This window comes from Uloborus diversus, chromosome 7 (assembly GCF_026930045.1).
Source record: "Uloborus diversus isolate 005 chromosome 7, Udiv.v.3.1, whole genome shotgun sequence".
Lineage (NCBI taxonomy): Eukaryota > Metazoa > Arthropoda > Arachnida > Araneae > Uloboridae > Uloborus > Uloborus diversus.
The window spans coordinates 109,574,959-109,592,846 of NC_072737.1; the positions used below are offsets into that span (position 1 = coordinate 109,574,959).

The 17,888-nt window shown below is 32.9% G+C and overlaps 1 protein-coding gene across 1 annotated transcript in view; it reads left to right on the plus strand.

The window, feature by feature from the left end:
* Window positions 1–16,553, plus strand: part of LOC129226426 (uncharacterized) — a 100,485-nt gene extending 83,932 nt beyond the window's left edge. Inside the window, exons 4-5 of the mRNA XM_054861029.1 lie at window positions 5,885–6,026; window positions 15,661–16,553. Coding sequence (XP_054717004.1) covers window positions 5,885–6,026; window positions 15,661–15,931 — 413 coding nt within the window. The 3' untranslated portion in view covers window positions 15,932–16,553. The remainder of the gene's footprint in view (window positions 1–5,884; window positions 6,027–15,660) is intronic.
* Window positions 16,554–17,888: the final 1,335 nt, after the last annotated feature.

The window sequence follows — 17,888 nt, forward strand, 5'->3', positions numbered from 1 at the left end:
AACAGCACAAAAACTTCCATTAATTTTCCTTTTTGCACAATTTCAAACAATCACCAAATTTTATTACTTATTTTTGGTAACATTTCGGATGAAACTGTTTAGCGCCATTTTATGGTGACCAAAAATATCTCAGCATCTGGCGACGATATCTCTGTAACGAAAATTAATATCATATCGTTTTACAAAGTAAGGAAAGAATGGGGGAGCAACATCGAAGGTACCCCGAAACGACTTTCGCAAATTCGGTAAAATCGCACCAAGAGCCACAATGATTGAAATTTCCCGAAATAACTAAAGCAAGTATAAGGGGATTACGAGCGCAGCTACTTTTTTTTAATCACTTCGTACTTCATTAGCCATACAGAGAAGGTTTTAGACTCCATGTTAAAAAAAAAGTATCAACAGATTAATCTTTTTACACATGAGAAGATTAATTTCATGTTTTTTAAATTTGTATATGCTTAAATATAGTGCTTTCGTTTCTAAATCAATACTACTTTGTTCTTTATACTTATTGCTATTTTAGTTTTATGGGTAAGGAAGAAACTCGATTTTTAATCACGTCAAAAAGGTGTGTTTTTAATTCTTTCACTTAAAACAGAAAACAAAAGCAAGTAACGATTTTTTCTCATAATTATTACTGACCCAGGCAACGCCGGGTATTTTTGCTAGTATATATATATATATATTAGGACTCGACCGATGCATCGGCCTGGCCGATGCATCGGTGCCGATGGTTTAACGATTTAGCCATCGGCATCGGCATCGGCGGCCGATGCTAACTTGCAGGAAACATCGGCCCATCGGCCTTAAAAACATCGAAAAGCCGATGGAATTGGCCGATGCTTTTGAAAAAAAGAAGGACTTTTGTTGTTTTACATTTTAATACAAAGTAAAGGGAATTATTGTTTTCAAACAAAATTGTTTACTTAAATTTCAGTATGAATTTCTATAATCACCCCTGAAAGAGTTTTTAATACTGCATTCAGGTACCAAACAAGTTAATTATTGCGTTGTTTCTTGCTGCTGGATGTATGTATGTATCTCTCATAAGTCAAAACTTAAAAATGGTAAGCTGTAGAAGGCTAAATTTTCGCATGTGGGATGTGCGCACGTTCCATTTGTGCACTTCGCTTTTTGTCTTCGATCGGGTGTTCTAAAAAGCTTATTAACCGATTTTTTGTGGCTATTAATTACTTATTTCAAAGCAAAATTAATATAGCGTCTCAGACTGACGATCATTTAGTGATATATTGCAGAACTGGAGACCATGAAAACAAATATGAGATGCAGAAACCGGTTTTGTTTCATTTTGTTAGATTCCCGTTGAACCGACGGTAATTTTTAATTTTTCGATATTTGTAATATGAACCACAGTAATGCAGTCTTTTCTGTATCGCTTCGGCGGAGCTACATGTTTGGGGCCATCGAAATATATTTTGGGGCTCTATTTCTCTATCACAGAAGTTGTAAAACATTTATCATAAGCATTTTTGTAACTCCTACGGTGCCCCTATGTATATGAGACCTCTCGCGCAATTGCAACATTCGCAATATATTTTGGGGCCCTATTTCTCTATCACAGAAGTTGTAAAACATTTATCATAAGCATTTTTGTAACTCCTACGGTGCCCCTATGTATATGAGACCTCTCGCGCAATTGCAACATTCGCTATATTTTAAATCCGTCACTGCACGTCAAAACAAACTCGGGTGCAAGTTTTAAAAGGGTTTTTCTGCTCAATATTTATGATTATTTTGAACTCTATTTTTTTCCGACTATTTTTTGTATTTCCGAGAACACTTGCGTGCCCCTCCTCTCACTCCCTCAATTTCTGAAATTAAATTCTAGTTGTACTTCTAAGTTGTTTAAAACTAACACCATTCATAAAATTAGAGATTTTTTTCAAGCTTTATCTATTGTTTAGGAAGAATTTAGAGCATTCATGTAAGAAATTGATTAAAGACGTTTTGAATGGTGGCATAACTCGGAAAACAGGAACTTTTGAATTTTTTCTTCGGAAGTGCTGAAGTAGATTCAGAAACTCTTCCGAGACGTTGGTGGTAGCGGTTCTGTACTAAAAAAATTAAGTCGAAGTTGCGGCCGAAGTTTAACGTTGTGAGTTACTCCAAAAACAGAGGGTGACCCCCCTAACCCATCCTCGTTCTTAAATAATTAGCGGTTATTCATTTTGGTCAAGAAATGCCATCTTACGTATTTCTTTTACTTATTTCATCTATATTTTGTAATGCGTCATCTTTTTTGCATCATTAATAGCGATCGATTTTTTTTTCTGTTGTAAGTAACTATTTTTATGTCTTTATATAAAATCAAGGAATAAGTTATTTTCGTTTTCATCATATGTTTAATAATATGTTATAGAAAAGTTTCAAGGATTTTCTACTATGCCATTTTTTAAATTTCAGAAAATTATTGTTAAATTGAAAAATTTAATTTGAATTTGTTTGTAGTGCTGCATGAAAGATTAAACAATAAAATTGCTCAATATTACGTGTGCAAACATCAGATCAAGTAGTATATGTATTCAGTTATTAACTTGGTGTAAATATTGAGTTTGTTTATTGTAGCTGCGTTTTAAGAACCTCGCTCTTTTCATGGCTATTTCTTTTTTCCGCAAAACTTATGTCATTGTTATACATTTATGAAAAATGCAAACTTTTCTGTTCATAAATTTTAAATAAGTATAAAAATATTCCTATTATGATTTAATATTGCAATTTATCTGTTACCTTTTTTGTTTAATTTGATGATTAAAAAATGTCGACGTGCAATCTTTCCACTTTAATTGCGTAATTTGTTGACGGTTTCATAGTTTTATTTTATTTTATTTTATTTTTTTGAATGATAAAACAACATAATTTAATGTTTTTTAACTATGTTTTGTTTACCTAAATCATACAATATTACAATATTACTGAAGTCTTTGTTATGTGTTCAATTAAAAAAAAATCAATTGGTTATTAAACAGTATCTTTGTTTTTCTTCCTTTTTTTTGGCTGTTGTTCTTTGTCTTCCATCATACAGCACACAAAAAAGTAGAAGCATTACTACACCCTATACAGATTGTACGATCCAAAAGTTCGGGGAACAAGTTGTATAAAACCTTACCCAGAATAGTTCACATTACCGAAGCACATCCACCTTCAAAAGGTCATTTTGAGGGACTATGTACTTCTGCCAGTGTTCATATAACTTTTGGAAATACTCCTGGAAGCCATTTTTCGCTACCTTCTGTGATGCAGCTTTATCTTCTCCTGACGGAAGAAAGCGGTGTCCATGTAAATGTTTTTTGTTTTTTGTTTTGCTGGGAACAGGTAAACATCACACGGAGCTAAGTCCGACGAAATGTTATGTTATTTGCTTGTCATATCAGAGTATTGACCAATCGAACCGTGCATCCTCAACAAGAAAGACGCCTTCTTCCCCACGATGAAGTTGAAGTAACAGCGCAAGAGGCCTTACAGGAGGTTGCGACAAATGTCCAGGAGTCCTTCTAAAAGCTATACGAACGTTGGCAGAAGTGTATAATCGTTCAAGGTGACTGTTTTGTAGATACAGTGGCTCCCAAAAGTGTTCGTACACCCACGACTTTCAATGAAATAGGCCCCTATGGCATTGGTTAGAATTAATATTTCGGAATAGGTATTTAATTATAAGATCTATGATCTATTTTTAACAAAACTGCACGAACATTTTTAATAAAACATGAAAACTTAATTTTTTAAAAAATAAAAACCAAAAAGTGCCGGAAATTTTATTTTACAGAAGTCTTCGTACACTTCGGAAAAAATATCAAAAAATTAGTAAATAATCTAACTTTTTATTAGTAGAATATCACGCAGTAACAATAACAGCTTTTAAACGTCTGAGAAGAGATTTCATTGTTTTTTCTGTCTTTTTTTGTGCAATTTCTGAGTAAGTGTTCAGCCGCACTAGCGTCTTACTGTTTCTAGTTCGCTTTTCGTTTCAATGGTGTATTTTCGTAATCTAGCCACCAGATATCTCCAAATATGTTCCATTAAGTTTAAATCTGGCGATTGAGGAGAAATTTCTAAGCTTAAGGACAAATTTTGAGGCATCAAACTCGAACGTGTGCTTCTTATCGTTAACTTGATAAAAAACAAAGTTGTTTCTGATTACCAAATTTTGGGCTAATAGTTTAAAATTGTTTTTCGAAATATTTAAGTGAACAGCATAATTCATTATTTCATCAAAAAATTCCAAATTTCCAACTCCTGATGCTATTATGCACCCTCACACAAAAAACACCTTCACCGTCCTGATTAACTGATCCAGTTAAGCTCTTAAGATTAAATTCCTCATTTTTTCTTCTATTGACAATTATGCACTATTTTAACCCAAAATATTGAATTTATTTTCATCTATAAGTAAGACGTTGTTTCGAAACGTTTTGAGTTTATTTATCATTTATTTTACGACGGAAAGCGTAAGTTTACTGTGAGGCTACTGTGAGGGAAAAAAATCAAATTTCGAATCGTGTTTGTTGTTTTCCGCGCATACCTGCCATTTAAAAATAATAAGCAGAAGCTTAGGGAATAAATAAACAACAAATTAAAGGCAAATGACTTTACAGTGTCATTACAATGTAAAAACAATAAAAAAACCACATATAATAATTTTAATCATGAATTTATTCGAAAATATTTCAGTGTACGATGACTTTTGTGGCGTATTTTTTCTCTGTCTCATCGTTTTTTGACGAATTTCAAAAATAAAATTTGGCAATATTTTGAGAAAAACTACTGGGTTTTATTCAGAATGGCATAGGAATAGTGTAAAAAAAAATGGTCTTCATATTCGAATTCAGTTTTGCGTTATTTTGGTTTTACTACAAAATTTCAAAGTGTACGAACATTTTTGGGAGCCACTGTAGATGTACTTCGGTAATGTGAACTATTCACGATATTTTTATACAACTTGTCCTCGAAATTTTAGATCATACTACTTACGTATGAGTTTTCAACTTTCTATTTCATAACGTTTTTGTGTAACGTAAGTTTACGCGCATGAAGACATCACAAGAGAATTTGCGATAATTAACTAAGAAGGCGTTCAAAATGGATATTTCGGTCATCTATATGTTCTTAGGTACATATGCGCTGGAAAAACTTGTAAAGTTTAAATTGGATGATAGTAAAATAAAAATTTAGGTCGAAATCTGATTTTTTGGGGGGGGGGGGATTACAATTCCTTATTCCTAGAAAGGAAGTAAAGTGAAATGAATCAATGATCCTTTAAATCCTTGACAATCTTATCAATTTATTTCTGTTAGATTTTTTTTCTTTTTTTTTTTTTTGCCATCGGCTAAAAGCATCGGCCATCGGCAATCGGCCATTTGAAGGAAAAAAATCGGCCATCGGCCATCGGCCATCTTTGAACAATCGGCCATCAATCGGCATCGGCCCATCGGCCAAAAAATGCCATCGGTCGAGCCCTAATATATATATATATATATATATATATATATATATATATATATATATATATATATATATATATATATATATATATATATATATATATATATATAGATATAGATATATATGTGTATATATATATATTTTTTTTTTCAATTAAAGCCCAATGTTGCCAAGTGGTTGTTTAACTATAAATCACACCTAAATTAAACTATGATTTATTTCAAGTACTTTTCTTATGATATGAGCAAAATTTTAAAGCCAAAGAACATACTTTAGTGTTTGTAAAAAGTCATGGATTCAAGAGTTAATGACGTGTATTCAATATCTTTGTTTAGTTAAGCTTTAATGATGCCCATTTTGAGATTTTAACCACTTCATAATTGTTAATGTTCTTTTTTTTTTGTTTGTTTGTTTGTTTCAGCGTACCTCAGGCACTCACCTTGTTACAGAAATGTGTCCCTATCAGAAGACAAATGCGCACCAAAGTATAGACATCTAATTTACCTTTCTGAAAATGTGAACGAGAAAAAGGATGTTGATGAAGGACTCCGAGAGTCATGCTGGTATGAGATTAAAACTCAATCATTCATTCTTTTCGTTAAACTAAAATTAAACTTAACTCCTTCTGAAACCTGTCAACCTGTTTATGATTACATGCCATGCACTGACAGCCCTGCCATCCAGAGTACACTAGTTTTGTCCTTGTTATGGACTCACCAGCCAGGAATAGGGAATAATTGAGCTCGAGGCAGATCTCATTTTATTGAAGCCGTGAGTGCCAGCAAGCTGGTAGATACATTAAATTGATCTCGCCCCCGAGAGTCCGCAGACAAGGTGTGGGTCAGCTCGTAAATTGAAGACAAAGCTTGGATATTAGGAAATAAGTTACCAGTCATAATAACCACCAGTTTGTTGGCACTCTCAGCTTCAATGAGATGACATATGCCTTCAGTTCGGTTATTCCCTGTTCTAGACTGATGAGTCCATAACAAAGACGAAACGGCAGTCTCTGAATGGGATGACTTGGCTGTCGGTATACGGCATGTAGTTCTGCCTTAGCCCCCCCCCCCCGATAATTAGTGTAGTCATCATAAAGTTGACAAACTTTTCAATTTTATCATTTGCCAATAGTAAGTATTTAATAATCAAAACGGAGATTTTTAATTTACCACTAGTCTTCGAGAAATATTGTTACAAGTTACATATAGATTTGAAGAATTCTCACAAACAGGTTGAAAGTTAAAGATGAAGGAACTGTTGCACCTCATGTGCCAATTTTTGTCGTGTTTCTTCAAACAAAAACTAGTCATAAGAAATGGCAAAGGTGATATTTTTAAAAGAGCCACAATGATGAATTTTTAAGGATAAGAGTGATACAACTAAAGTTTGACTGTAGAGAAGTACCGTAACCACACGTACACAAATCTATACTAGGATATCTATTTTCAAATGAATAATGAAATAAGGAATGATATCGTTACACGTTAACAAAGTAAAAATTTTAAATACTTCACACTGAAAAAAAATTTTTTTTTTAATTCATACCAGACAAAAAGTAATTTTATTTTATGCATTGAAACTGACCACCGATATTTTTACTTGATGTGCTTGTAAGCAAGTTGTGGAGAAAATGTCTTTGGTCAGCGTTTTCAACGCACTCTAAGGATTCATGTGGTTTTTTTCCGATTATGAGTTGATGCAATGTGTGCCTGGGACGCGTACATTGCCTAAGTTCTCACACTTTCCATATAGAAATCTCAACTCCCCCACCCCCACCCCAGCGCGCACACACTTACATAGAATCGTCTCGTTTAAAAACATTTACGAACATCATTGTACAAACAAGTAAAAGTACCTTAGCATAAAAGTTTGTTCAATGCATTCCAAGCAGAATGTTCGCTATCATGCGATACTGTGATAGAAGATGTGCAGAAAGGAAAGAATGTGCGACAGGTAATGTGAAACTCAAAAGTTATTTTCAGTCAATCAACATATGGGAGAATATGCAAAAGGGAATTTCGATCAAGCAACTGATGAGATAATACTAAAGAAGAAATTTTATCAAACATCGGTCCAAAAATGTCCCAGAAGGTTTTCGAAAGGAATGTGATAATGTGTGAGGAGACGCTTCTGCTAATAAGTTAACTAGACAAAATTCAAATGGAAATTTCTGTTGCAAATAACCAAAATAGAACTTTACTTAATATTCTTTTGAAGTATTCACCCATCGAGTTCGTATGAATAACTTTACAGTAAACGTAAATGATTCAAAAAAAAAAACACATTCATTTTTTTTTACTTTAGTTAAGTATTAAAGCACAGCCTCCCATACTCCATACATTACAAAAATTACTTTACATTAGGAATATGCATTAAGAAATTACTTTAAGAAGAATCTGGCGAATCCAAAATTATTCAGCAGAAATTTGCAAATTTCAGTGCAATCCTGAACATGCAAAACGTGTTTGATATTTTGTGTTTTTAAATCTGAGACAAGCAACGTTAGTCTTGCATCTAGCGAAATGATAATCATTTCTAGTACCTATGCGTATTTACAGCTTAGAATGATACTGGCATAAGTAAAAAATAGTACAAATTGAGTTTCGCATGAATTTGAATTATTTTTTAGTTCTATAAGTGTACCAACCAAACGCAAATATCTATCTATCTATCTATCTATCTATATATATATATATATATATATATATATATATATATATATATATATATATATATATATATATATATCCCACTAGAAACACACAAAAACTGACCACTACCAAACTACTGCTCAAGTGGTGAAAACGAAGCCAGAATGTTCTTCTGGGGAGCATCGCTCATTCCATAGCAATAATTGCATGCATTTAACTTTCTTTCCGCAACATCATTGTAAATTTTAGCGTGACAGTGTTCTAAGTCATTCAAAATTACTTTGAACCAAATTAAAAATACTTTCTCACACAAATGGATGCATAATACTAAAAGTGTTAAACCTAATTAAGTATTAATTAAACCTAAGTTGAAATATGAATCTCTCTCCTAAAGTTAAAATATGCGTCGGAGTCCTGTTTTACTTTTTTGAGCAATCACATTGCTTATTGTTCTCACTTGACTGTCCTTGTTTAGTTTTATTTTCCCCCACCTCCCTCTGCAGCACCACCGTCGACCGGCTACTCCCGATGCAGCTCCTCTAGCGAAAACCAGGTTGCGTCTATATCCTACACACACACGCATGCAACCATACACCTACACACACACGCATGCAACCATACACCTACACATACACGCAGGCAACCATACACCTACACACACACCTACACACTTACATACACACACACATACCCACACTTACACACACGCCTATACACACACATACCCACACAAACACACACGCCTACATATACACACTCGTGATTGTGAAAAACGTAATTTGAATTCAAAATGTCAAAATTCAAATTCTTTTTTTTTTATTTCTTTCTGTTACAAAACCTTCAATTGGGTTGTTGTCGAAATTTTAAATATATTTTTTTTCTGAAAAGCTTGCTTAAAAACATTGGATTTAAATATTTTTTCAATAATTTCACAAAGTTCAGTGTTTTTTACCTTTTTTTTTGTGCCCAGATTCAATTTTATTCTTTACGCGCACATGACATCACAGGTAATGAAATGTCATTCAATGATGCCATTGGCACAGAGCACAATGCTTAATTCGCTTCTTTATTATCATGTACTGGCAACGCGGTTGACAGCAAAGTGTAAATATTCAGTGCGCCAATAGAGCAGTGCGCCAAAGTAAATCACTTGTGAAGTCATAAAGATCGCACCTATTTTCTGAAATCGGACATTAGGAAAAAAAATAACTAAATTATAACTGTTATTAAAATAAATAAAAATTTCTGACTCCATATTTTTTTTTTTTTACTTATTCTTTCAGTTTTAGTGACTAAACGCAGTACTTTTGACTGGAGAAGTATTGCTCATAACTATGTTAGAATGACTTGTGCCACTCTCGTTCTAACCATACCATACGTTTCATTACTCCTACCGGCTAACAGTGGAAATAAACATAGTGAAACTTAAATAAAAATCAAGAAAATGAATTTAAAATTACCGTTTTGTAAAAATACTATGAATTCTCACCAAAAAATGTATTCAAAAAGATGCACTTTATTATTCCTAGATTCATAACGTCCGCATGAAAACGTCACGATGAAAACTTCCTCCCCTAAAATGAAAGAAATATTTCCTTTTGAAAATATGCCCGAAGTACCTTTGGATATATATTTAAATCTGCTGCAAAGCACAAACTGCGCTTTTTAAAGAAAACGCTTGAAAGAGAAGATTTGCAACTGCATCAAAATTTGTGATACCTTGTTGAAACTTTGTCAGGGTATATCAAGCTTATTTGCATTTTTCAGAAAATATGATGTTTCTTTTTCTCGGCTTTCATTTCAATTTCGTTTCAACAATTTTCGAAACAGTTCTATATTTCGAAGGATAAATTTAAATAAACACTTCACAGAGACAAATCATCTGAAATTTAGATTTTCCACCGCTGACAGTATTTTTTGCGACAGGAAACGTTTTGCTTGCGACATTACTGAGCTTTCTTCATTCGCAAGTCATGTTTTATTTGTTGAAAACTGTATTTATTTCACTTATTTTACTTTAAAAATTTTGTTTTTAATGTATGTGTATTTCTCAAAGTAAAATCCTTGAGTTCACAAACAAGCTGAACTAACAGGTAAGAGAAGGGAGCACTGAAAATCTTTAGTTTTCTTTTTTGCTTGCATCAAACATGCTATTTTACATTTCAGCATTATCGCAAGCTTCAATTTGGCGTAAAATGACATATTATTTATTGACGTGTATTCATTTCTGATTCTCTGAATTTTTAATACGTTTCTCCGATTTTTCAGAGAATGAAACTTGAATTTTTCCATTCTTCTAGAATACATAAATCTTTAGGGACGCCATAATTTACATGAACCAAATTCAGATATTTTTAATGAGTGAAGGGGTAAAGGGGTGGAAGTACCACTCTAATGTTTTGCCAACATTATTCCGGCGAGAAAACATATGGCTATTTTTGCAACTCATATAGCATTACATAATTTTTAAACCACCTGTATGTTTTGATCAAAACCATGTAGAAATTTTAATAATAAAAAAATAACTAAATGAAATTTAAAGACAATGGGGTCGTTTCCGAAATTTTAAAAGTATTTTTTTTTTCCTAAAAGAGCATGCTTAAAAACATAGGACCTGAACATATTTTAAATAATTTGACAAAGTTTAATATTTAAAAAATATTTTAATTGGTGCGCAAATTCAATTTCATTTTTTACGCTTCTTCACATGTCATCACAAGTGATAAAATACCATTCACTGATGCCATTTTTGATTCGCATCGTTACTCGCAAGTACTGGGAACTATATGGTTGATAGCAAGCGTTGAGCACAATATTTAATTCGCTTCTGAATTATCAAAAGTTGGAAACGCGGTAGACAGCAAGCGTCAGCGTTCAGTTTGTCAGTGGAGTACGCGCCGAAGTTCATCACTTGCGACGTTATAAAGACAACGCCTTGTTTTAAAAAAATAATTAAAGATATCAACATTTTGAAAATAAAAGATTTTTCTCGATCCATTTTTTTTTCAGCTTATTTTATCAACTTCAGTGACTAAAAGAAGTAATTTTGACTAATGGAAACAACTCCACTGAATCTTTTAACAAAAATCTATCAATAACTCTTTTGAGAAATAAAATAAATCATTTTACTTTTGAGCAAAATAAAACTTCACGGGCAACACATTTTCCGCTTTAATTAAGAGGTTTTATTTATTTATTTATTTACTTATTTTTTATAAATTCGAGACATACAGACTTTTTGATGTTCTCTTCAAACTCATGGCTAATTAGTTAGTACATTATAGATATGAGGATTAGTATTTATCATTTACGTGATTAGTACTAAATAAAGAATATAAAAAGTAATGGCTGCAACTGTAAGAAATGATAAATAAAACAATATTAAAATGCAGAGCGATCCGAAATCGGGCGTGCCAACGTTTCAATCTCAAAATTATGTTAGTTACGGGTAACGGTTTGCTATATAGCGTCCTTGCAGTCTTAAGAACTATAAACATCGGCAGAATACCATTAATGTCGTATCACAGGTGAATTCGGCGCCATTTTCTGTTGAAAATAAAAGGGAGGTACGCCGAGTTTCGAACATCTTTAGTGCCTAATGTTTCAGTTTCCTATTACACCTTGCTTTTGGAATACCAGGGCTGATGAGTTAGAGTCGGACTTCTTTTTCACCGACTTCAAAAAAAGGAGGTAATGATTTCGTATTGAGGCTTTTTATGTATGCTTTCGAATTATTCCAACATTACTGGACCGATTTGAATTTTTTTTTTTTTTTTGTTTGGAAGGGTGCACTTTCCACATGGTCCCATTGTAATTTGGTCTGGATCTGACGAGGGGTCTCGGAGAAATCCAAGAAACTTTAAATTTCATACGTCACGGTCACGTGGTTTTGCTGTGATCGGTGTATTTTCACACCTAAGGTTTTGGCTTTCTCTTAAACGATATTTAATTCTCGCGACACATGGATGTTTAATTTTCGCAACGCTGCGCCGCCTGTTAATTTTTTTATTATAGGTGTTACTAATGTATTTATTACTGCGTAGCTAAGCAGTAAATTAAATATAGTTTGCTACTTTAATAGTTGAATCAATTACCTTAACATTTTATTTACTAATAAATAACTTTATTTAGGCACTAAAACGTAACGTTCTTTATTTAATGTTCCAGTTTTTAAATATATTTAGTGTTCAACTAAAATACAGTGCGAATACAGAACACCCCTTTGCCACGATTTAATTTATATTCTTTTCTAATATACATTATAACTGTGTGTGATTTCTGAAGTTTGACCAATATTCTAGATTTACTAGTTCAATTTGAAATTGAGGTTATATTAATTAGCAGACTTCAAAAAAAGTAGGAGGTTCTGAACTCGTCGGATTTGTTTTTCCTTTGTACAATGTTCCATAAATACTCGAAGACACCTGTACCCAGGAGCGTGCACAGGGAGGGGGAGGGACACCTGTTGGCCCGGGTCCAAGCCTGGAAGGGACCCAATATTTTTATAACTAAGGGTGAAATATAGGGGTAAACAATATGGAGAGGGGCCCGGAAAAGTCATTTGTGATGGGCTCCAAAATTTCTGTGCACGCCCCTGCCTGTACCGATAAGGAAAACTCATTTTTTGTTTGAAACGGTATACTTCCTCCGCGGTCTAATGGTAATCAAGTTCAGGTTGGAGGAAATTGAAGGAACTCTTCAAATATCATACTCACATTTGAATCGATTTGTACTTAATTAACTTTGTATATTGTTTCACTTAGTGAACCGGTTTTTATGCTTTTTTTGTTTAGGGGTGGTCTAACTTAGGTTCCAAATCTTTGATTTACCCTATTTGTTTTTCGGGGAAAAGATAAGGGTAAAACAATTAATTTCATGCAATTTCCCTCACAAACGATTAAATATAAAACCCATTGATAAACAAAGGCCATGAAACAAAGGTATATACTTTCTTTACCTATAGTTAAAGAAAGTACTAAAAAAATATATTATTAAGAGTAATGATAATGAAAATTTTGAATTAAGGATTCTCTGAAGCAAACATAAAATTCATTCTAGTGGAATTTTTAATCTTCGTCTATAGTGGAGCCATGTGAAGAAACATGCGACTTTTATCACGAGTTACATGACACGTATTGCAAAACATAAATTACAATTTACAATAATACAATTCTAAAATTTACAATTGCTTTCGTGCATTTGCTTTCGGAAAGCAAACTTTGATAAAGTTGAACTAATGATGAAGACAATTTTTTTTGTACATAGTTACGCATTTGAAAAAGCCTTTCTTCACAATCGTCGGAAGTCTCCGAGACGCTCGCCGTGTTATTTACACCACTAAAAAGCAAAAAATAAATTACTTTTAAATAAAAAAAACCGCTTTCAAAAAATACCCAGGAACTAAAAAGCAACAAATAACTGATTACACTTACAATTCTATTTCCTACCCAAACATAGAAATGAAATTTATTTTACAATGCCAGAACAAAAATCAACTAAACACCGAATTATAAAATAAACACTGATTCAAATTACTGTACGATAAATTATTTTAAATACCTAACTATTTATATACGATCTCTTAATTTTTAATAACCTTTTGAAGTCGGGGCCTCCTATAAACTACTACCTAACGTAACTGAGTAGGTTTAGTTTTAAAGACTAATTTCGCGTATAGTTAAATTAGTGTTTAATTCAGGATTCGGTAGGGTGTCAGTTACATTATGTAGTTGTTTATAGGAGACCCCAACTTCAGAAGGTTATTAAAAATTAAGAGATCGTATATAATTAGTTAGGTATTTAAAATAATTCATCGTATAGTAATTTAAATCAGTGTTTATTTTATAATTCGGTGTTTAGTTTAGTTGATTTTTGTACTGGAATTGTAAAATGACTATCATTTCTATGTTCGGGTAGGAAATAGAATGTAAGTGTAATCAGTTGTTTTTTGTTTTTTAGTTCCTGGGTATTTTTTGAAGGCGGTTTTTTTTTTTATTATTTTTTTTAAGTAATTTATAAGATAAAGGAGTCGGATTGTAGTCGGAAGTTGAAGGTTTAAATTTTCTAGAGTCGGAGTCGGTCCTTTCACTTCATTGTCCGCAGCTCTGGCAGTGCTTTATGGAGACGGACTCCTTTTGAGGTTAAGGACTCGGAGTCGAAGACTGTGAAATTTTCGGAATCTGAGTCATAGCCGGAGTCAGTCTTTTTTCCATTGACTCCGCCGCCCTATTCCTAAGCATTATCACTGGAGGGTTGCAATTTCAGGTATCAAAAATATGTAGAAAGAGGCGTGATTAGGGGCGGTCCACAAATAATGTCGCACTTTTCTTCAACGTATTTCACACCCTCCCCCTTTTGTCAAAAAGTGTCACACTTTATTTTACCTGCTGTCTACCCCTTGTCACACGCCACGCTACATTACAATACATTTGTATGTTTCCATAAAAATACTTTTGTTTCGTCCAAAATGTATGATTTCACACTTTTCATTACCTTCCAAGTCCCCCTTGTCACAAACTCACAACTTCATAAACCCCTCCCTCCTCAAACCGTTACATAGTTAGTGGACGAACCCTTATCATATAAACTGGCTGCTTTGGACTAGTGTCATTTGAAAACGCTGTTTCTATCAGGAGCTCAGAGTAAAAAAAAAAGTCTGGTAGTAAAATCATATTTTCATCTTCAAATCCAGACAATTTTCAAATGTAAGCGTTTAGTTATCTTAAATGCATCTTCGATTTTCATCTTTATTTCGCTTATCTCACATTTCATTTGACTGTAATCGAAATAATAATTAAAAAGGTAATGATTCTTAAATTTATAAAGTTAAGAAATGTCCCGAACTCTTTTTCTCGCGTTCTTACACGTGCCTTAAAAGGTTTTATGGTTAACATAATTTACAACCCAAACTTTATAGTTATTCTTAACTTTTTAGATATACAACGTTTTTTAACTCAATTTATTTTTGTATATTATGGTCATCTATCTATCTATCTATATATTAGTCAGTATATTTATTTATCTACGGAGTGTCCCAGAATGCCGTGTACAAACTTGGAGGGGAGGTAGAGAATCTCGAAAGGAGCCATAATTTCCCTGGAAAGCATGGGCGGAAACGCAATGTTGATGCACTACGTGCGCTCAAAGTCAGCAAGTGACTGGTGCAAAACAGATCACATATTTATTACACAAAGATGATTTCAAACAATATTTTAGTTTTTGAGAAAGGTTTAAAGCCGTTTTTAAAGTGTCCGACTTGCAGCTACGGTATACGCGTCACAACGACAGCGCAACAGTTGATGAAAGCTGGTGAAAACGGCTCGCTATTGCGGCGTCTGGTGCGTTATCTTTTTTGCGACGGGGGGGGGGGGGGGGGCTTGTAATATATCAGCATTGCGTTTCAGCCCATGCTTTCCTATCTAATTATAGCTCCTCACGATATTTTCTACATTCTCTCCAAGTTTGTACACGGCATTCTGGGACACCCTGTATGTACATGTGTTGTGTTATGTATGTAAAAAGAAAAACGTCGTCTGCTTTTTTACAGCGCTTTCGATGAATTCGTACACTGCAAATACATGTATGTAACAAAAGACTGCGGCCAAGATGCAGCAAATTTCCTTCAACAACATTTAGACAGAATCTCCAGCCCATTGATTCATGAGCATTGTGCCCATTACACATATCCAATTAACTCTTGCTTGGCATCATCCAGTGGACTCACTGCTGTGTTTTCGCTGCCCATTTTCAAGCTGACAATGATGGCGGTCATATGCTTCATCATGAAAACACAGACTGAAGAAAGTTTCTGGATATGAAATCAAAACTAAATCATTCCACGGAACAGATGTGCATAGTATTGTTGTTTTCTACTAAATATTCTGTTGGAATTTCCAGCTTTTATCATTTATGTAACGAGTACATTACCTAAAAATAATGTAAAATCAAAACAACTGCACAAATCAAATTTTCAGTGGAAGTGTTATAAAGAAAGCACAGAATCAAAATCAAAACTTTAGAAAAGCTATAGGTTGTTCTGATAAGTTGAAGCTTGATCGTCACAATATTTACTTCTTTTTGGAGGTAATAACGAAAGGTGATTGCGCTGAGTTGAGCAAGGCTACACTCGTAGTAGTTTGGCGAAAGTATTCCTACTGAAATCTAAGCCAATAACACTATTTCACAGGACTCCCCAAAAAGTAGCCAACGTTGTCAAGGTCAAACATCAAGTTATCAGAGCTATGCTATAAAAGTGATAAATTGTGAATTTTATATTCCCCTGAAATGAAGTCAAAGCTACTACCCAAGAAAATATAAATGAAAAAAGTGCATTTTTAAAATGTTCTCAACGGTTTTTTATCCTTTCATTGAAACAAATTAAAAATTCTCGGGGAAATATTAATAATTCTTCAAAGTACAATTCATAAACTTTTACTGTTTTTTTTTTCTACAGACAAATGAAGGTATTTATAAATTATTTTACATGTTAAATTTTTCTTCTGTTATAATTAATAATATTTTTTCTTCTGTTATAATTAATAATATTTTTTCTTCGAGTTGTAGATTATAAATACATTTATGCCATCCAGGCATTCAACAAGAGAAGTCAAAAACAACTAAACATATGCTTCGACCATAGAAAACTGAATTAAAATATTTGTCAGGAAATATCTACGAATCAGACAAAAAAAAGAGAAAAATGCTTTCATATTTGTACGAAACTTTTTATTTTTTTCTAATTATTTACCACATTAGCAAAACATTTCACAGAATGAATGAAAAGTAATTCATTTGAACTGATATGATAGCGATACACTAACATTGTTTAGTCAGTGTCTGCTTCTACTGATTACATCAATTATACACATGTAACTCAAATCTCATAAATATCGAAAAATTCCATCTTGAACTTTTCTTATTCATGAAGTACATTTGAAATGAGAAATCAATCATTTATTGCTTTTGAAACGTTTAAAACCTGTTAATTAATGAAGTTTTTAATTTCTAAAGCGATCAAAAATAGGTCATAGAGTTGAAATTTAAATGACTTTTCTTAGAAAATAAAATCAAGACATAACTTTGTTAAAAAAACATAATTGATGTCAGTATGTTTTAATTTAAAGTAACATGCTTTAATTTAAGTAACTAATTTGGATAAATTTGATAATATTATCCAAATGCACAATAAAAAGCTATTGTGCATTTGTAGTTCTAGAATTTTGAATACTCTACTTTTCACCGTATAGTGATTTAAGAAATTGTCCGAAAGTTCAAACATTTCAATTGTTCGTGGAAAAGGCAAATGTCTCATTGGACAGGCCCTAATCTACGTAAGAGGCGCGGTTTTACCTCTTGCAGCCTTCATTAGTTATTTAAATAACGAATACAGTCGAACCCGATTAATGGAATAGACATTTTGCCACGAAAAAATATTCTAATAAGCGAGATATTCCATTAATCGGGATAAAAACAACGCATTACATTGGTTCGGTACATTGAAAATGTATCATATTAAACGGGATATTCTTTCAACTGATATTCTAATAAGTTGGCTCGACTATATATTAGCTAAATCGTACAAAATCGGAATCAGATAATGTTCGAGATTGAGTTATTAAAAAATAAGTCATCAAACAATACAATGAACAAAACATTTTATTGAATTTTGATTCGAGAAAGTTGAGCTTAAAAGCCTAATACACCTCTACTCGAAAAAAATTAATTTTATTGCGAAAAATATAACTCATTAAGAGATCACAAAATGGCGAAATTAAA